The following is a 5,187-nucleotide window of genomic DNA, read 5'->3' as shown; positions in this document are numbered from 1 at the left end:
TATAAAATTAGCTTAGAAATTTTCTTTTCCTTTTGTGATTTGGGACCATATAAGAGTGCTCAAAGTTCCCCAAGGTAGGATGTTGTACCCATTTCTTTTCCTTTCCTCTCAAACTTAGCTGCACAAGGAGATGACCCGGAAAACTGAAACACTGAGTTCTGCCCCCAGAACTTGTGCAGGAACTCTGATGGAAGCCTTTCAATGCCCTCTCCCACCCAGAGATTGCCATCCGCTGTGCTCCTTGCAGCTCACCGCCCCCCCCCCCCGCTCCCTCCCCTCTTTTAATGCAGATTATTCTGCTTGAATGTGACTCTAAGTCTGAGGGCTCAGCACTTACTAGGCCCTAATTTTGATCCTCAGCAGCGACAAGAAGAGCCAGGTACACTTATAACTTTATTTTACAATGTTTGCAAGCATGTACCTTTTTATACATGTTATAGAGGCAAGGACAATAACATTTAGCCATGTTTATATTTGTTAAAAGAAACCAATGGCATTAGAGGTCAAGCTGACTTCTGATTGCATGGACCAAATAATCAAGTGTACATATTTCAGCTTTACAGAGAACCATGCTGACGAAGCTCATGAGGAAACAAGTAATATATGAGGAGACTAGAATACTTACTTTACATATCTACAACACATATTTTCATATTTCTAGACCGACCACAAATCATATTGGGAAATATTTAGGTACATGAAAAAGCTTCAAAACATAAAGAAAAAAATAACATTTTGAAAAAAATCACATGTGAAAGCTCATTAAATAACAACATTGAAAAATAAATAATCAGCTTTACTTATTAGCTGCTGCCATGCATTGCTGGCATTCCATTCCAAGCGAGGTCAACATGCAGGGTATAATTTCACACCGAGTCTGTAAAAAGCTACAGGGCTTATTTTTGAAGTGAAATGTCGCAAGGTTTGCCTCTCTTTCAAGGGAAGCTAACCCCTGGCTGCCAAACTATTCCCATGAAAACCACTGGAAAAGGCCCTTTCAGAAACGTTTCGTGAAGATACATTTTTTGATGAACTTTTCTGGTTTGAAGGGGTTATGTTTGGGAAAGGTAAGGGTGGGCTAGGGGATGGCACGTTTTAAACTGTAAATTGAGGATGTTTAAACAGCATCAGGTGCTTTTTAAGAATGGAAACGACAGGATGCCTGGCTTTCACTGTGCTCATTACATCTTGAGAAACTTGCAAAGGAAAAGCTAGTCCCAGAGAAGGTCCCAGAGAAGGACAGCCTGCTGGGCCTGATCAAAGCAGAAGGCATATACTTTCAAGTGAGAAAAGAGCAATTGCAGGCTCGAGTCTTGCAAGCCATCAAATCTGGGGAGCAGCTGCTTTCTAGTCAGTCCCGTTCTAGCTCAGACTGTGCTTGCTGGCTTTGCTGGCTCTCTTCCGCTCTCTGTGGTGCTGGGCGGGCTTGGCGGGCGACACGCTCTCGAAGTTGTGGCTGGACTCGTTGTGCTGGCGCGTGTAACGCTTGCACTTGCAGGCCGTGACCACCGTGATTTTGTAGGTGCGTGTGCTGCCGTCCTGACACTGCAGCTGGATTCTCTGGGTGCGCGTCTTGTCGTTGACACACCGCCACTCCTGGGAGCTCCGTCGGCTCCAGTACTTTGTTCCGTAGCCTCCTCCGATCCAGTTGGGAAGCACCGGCAGGGGCAGGCACTCGCCGGCGCACACCAGCTCCTTCAGAGGGCTGATGCTGGTGCACTGGCCGTCGGAAATGTACTTGGTGGAGCGCAGTTCCCGGCAGCCCACTTGAACTCGACCTAGAGGAAACAGGACAGAACTGCATCAGAGACAAAAAGCAACTGAAGGTGTTTGGGATTTTTTTTTCTCGTTTTAAGTATTTTGCAATGACCAAAAAAAAAAAAAAAAATTGCAGGACTACGCACTTTATTTTCACAATGCAAGTCGGGGGGAGGGGTGGGGTGAGAGGGGGGAGGGGTTCATAAGACACTTTCATCAAAATGACCAGGCTACATACAGTCTGTAACTATGTTGGAGGAAGTGGGTCAGGAAGAAAGAGATTCATTCTTTTACATTTGCTTCATTAACTGATTGTTTATTAAAGTATCTAAAAGTCACGTTCTCGTAGTCTCATTCCCAATAAGGGTTCCTTCCACTCCTGTAAATATTCACTCTTCAAAGAGTACACTTTAATGTTTTTGCTCTCATGGGTCATATTGGTTAATGTCTGCAAGTGCTTTTAATTAAGTTTTTCAAAAATCTCTTGAGAAAATGTGGAAAGTATTTAAATATTGTGTACAGTGCATATGCATGCTGTAATATTTTATTTCAATTATAGAATTCAGCTGCACAGTCACACATGCATATGGGTACAACCATTGACATTTTGCATATCAAACTTAATAACTATGTTCTAAACATAAATTCCCAAGCTATGTTTTAAAAATACAAACAGTAAAATGTTTGAAATGCAAAATGCCACCACAACTCAATATTTAAAGAATATAAAAGCCCCTAAATTGGGAACGTATGGTTGCCATAACAACTTGGCTACATTTCCATGAATTTTATGGCAGAAAAATACCTAACATGTCTGATTTACAACTGCACGAGGAAGCACAGTGTTCACTTCCTGACGATCAGGCGTGGACGACGTTCTGTTTTAGTTATATGGATTTGATAAGTATGTTCTCTAATTGGCTGTTTCTGGTCATGTGCCTTATGTAATTAAAACAAAAATTAGTCTTAAAACATTTGAAGTTTTCTTCTCTTTGTTATCTAAATGAGAATTGCTTATGACAAATATGAAAAGAAATCAAGGCTTATTATTAAACAGGAAAAAGGCTTAAAAACAGGCTGATGAACTGTCCAAACCAAAACTAATAAAAGCTGTGGAAATCGTTCATCTAACTCCCGAAAACAATCTCAAAGTGGACAGTGAGTCAGGAGTCTTGCTCCATTTCTGTACCCCAGAATGTCTGAGTTCAGGCTCATAGGCACAGGGAAGTGTGTAGCTGTGAAATATGTGCGTGTGTACATCTGTGCGTACAGAGCTGGGGACGGAGATGAAAGGGTTAACGGTTTGGCTGGACAGTGTTTTGGACTAGCCTGCTTCTGACTCCAGCTCACCTTCCTGCAGCTGCCTTAGGAATGCACCTGGAAACAGCCAGCAGTGATTTTGACTTGCCTGGCTTTTGTTCCTGGGTGTCTAAGATTGGGCATTTTTGTGGTGACGTTTCTCTCACGGGCAATGAATACCCACCACACTGCTCAGTAACCCAGTACTGATCAGACACTTCCTGTGCCCCCAAAATCAACCATCTCCAGGCAATTCAAACACTTGGGTCTTCTTAGAGAGGCATTGTGCTTTGACTTTGCTAAGGTCAAAAAATTCTTTTTCGTTGTTGGATGAAGTTTAAAAAGGAGGGGCAAATATCTGTGTAAGATTTCCTGCACACTGTCTCTCTGTCTTCAAGTTGATTACTAATGTGAACGCTTTTAAAGAAAGAGAATAAAGCAAAAGTTAGGGGCAGAAATTTGAATACATCTAACTAGTAGTTACTCAGCATGTCAATTAAGCAAACCGAAAGGGGTCACAGAACACTCCCTGTGCTAAACATTAGCATACTAGTATTTAAAATCTCCCATTAGAGATATGCACTCAGTGCTTCACAGAAACATACAGTTACCTCAATTTGACCTGTTGAATAAAGAATTTTAGAAAAGCACGATCCTCTAATATTTTGTAGTATAAACCTCATTTACAGTGAACATCATCAAACCTTTACACCTCTCCAAACTAGGCATATTTTAGACATCTGTGTGAGCGATTTCATGTTGCCTGAAAGTTTCCTTTCATCCTTTGTGGTTCCCTATACATAATTCTAGTTAGTTACCATTGGTCACTTCACCAAATTTGTACATGTTCTGAAATTAACAAAGTGTGAGACAGCATGACCTTAAACTGTGCAGAGCAACACTCTAAAGAATTCTCCTTTTGCAGAGTTTTAAAGAAGCAACAGTTTAATTCATAGATTCATTTTTCAGTGGGTATTGGACAAACCACATCTGCATTTGCATTATCAAGCCACCGTTATAATTATATTAACTCTAAAATCACTAGCCAGGAGAACTCCAGCCTACCCACGCAGCAGATTGCTTCCAGATTGTTTTGCAAAACATACATCATCGTTCAAGGTAGAATACAATAAAACCATTCTACAGGAATGCAGCTGATGCTCCCCCAAAGGAAAAAAATCTATACAAGTAAAACACACTTACTGTTGCGATCCAGTCCAGTGCTACCGAAATGCCTGCCTCCATTTCTGGCTTGATTCAACGTGCTGTTGCTGCTGGGGTGTGCAGGAACAGGTTTAACCACATGTGAATAAAGGATTTCTGTGGCATCGTTTTTAAAAGCCAAACAGTTTTTCATTAGGATGCATATAAGTGGGATGAGATAGAGATGAATGGCTGGAGGAAGCATGGTGAGTGGAGGGTTTGCTTGCCTGAGGAGGCGCTTAGCAATTCTTTCCCCTGCTTCTGCACTATTGACTGTGGAATTCCTCCCCACCGTTCCCTTTATATATCCACAGAGGCTTGGCGTTCATTCAGGTGTAAAGTTGTGTGAGCTTCAGAGTGAAAACACAGAGAAGGGGTGGGATCCCTACATGACCCTGCAAAAGAATTTTACCAATGGAGAAGAAGGCTGCAGAAGAGGAGGAGCTTGCTCCACAGATTGCCTGAGACTTCAGAGTCGGGCTTTGCTGGTCTGCGAGCTGAAGCAGGCAAGGCTCAGTCACAACCGCCACCCGCCTGTGCCACGTCCTCTCGGGAGCCTCGTTCGCGGTCAAGTTTAATGGAAGGAGAAGTATGTTGCTGCTCACACGAAGAGACTGCGCTTAGTTTAATCTATGTTTTACGTTTTGGTTCTGTATTCCCCTCAGACTTGAGAAGATTTGGGGCCCAGAAGAACTTCTTCCTCAGTAGTTGAAAGAATCCATGTGAGTTTTCAGTAGTGCTGGACTTGCATAAAGTATTTATTTAGTTCAATATGTTTTGTCTCTTGAGGAAAAAAAAAACCCTTTTCCTCACTTTTCCTGTAAAGAAGAAGGCACAGAACTAAATCCTGCCCTCTGGACACACTTAAATAACGCTGCTTTGATCTGCATGAACTACTGTCCTGCTAAGTAAATTATTGCCAGGGGT

General features: G+C 42.2%; 1 protein-coding gene across 1 annotated transcript; it reads right to left on the bottom strand.

The window, feature by feature from the left end:
- Positions 1–375: 375 nt before the first annotated feature.
- On the bottom strand, positions 376–4,659 carry Sostdc1 (sclerostin domain containing 1). Its single transcript, XM_028878419.2, has 2 exons — positions 4,261–4,659; positions 376–1,778 (listed from the first exon to the last, which is right to left on the bottom strand). The coding sequence occupies exons 1-2, from the start codon at positions 4,463–4,465 to the stop codon at positions 1,363–1,365; spliced, it is 621 nt and encodes a 206-aa protein (XP_028734252.1). The 5' UTR covers positions 4,466–4,659; the 3' UTR covers positions 376–1,362.
- Positions 4,660–5,187: the final 528 nt, after the last annotated feature.

This window comes from Peromyscus leucopus, chromosome 14 (assembly GCF_004664715.2).
Source record: "Peromyscus leucopus breed LL Stock chromosome 14, UCI_PerLeu_2.1, whole genome shotgun sequence".
Lineage (NCBI taxonomy): Eukaryota > Metazoa > Chordata > Mammalia > Rodentia > Cricetidae > Peromyscus > Peromyscus leucopus.
This window is presented reverse-complemented; position numbering and strand designations above follow the sequence as displayed.

Coding starts and splice junctions, on each gene's coding strand:
- Sostdc1 (XM_028878419.2), bottom strand. CDS start 4,465: ATGCTTCCTCCAGCCATTCATCTCTATCTCATCCCACTTATATGCATC. Junction 1,779..4,260: donor CACTGGACTGGATCGCAACA/GTAAGTGTGTTT, acceptor TGTTTCCTCTAG/GTCGAGTTCAAGTGGGCTGC.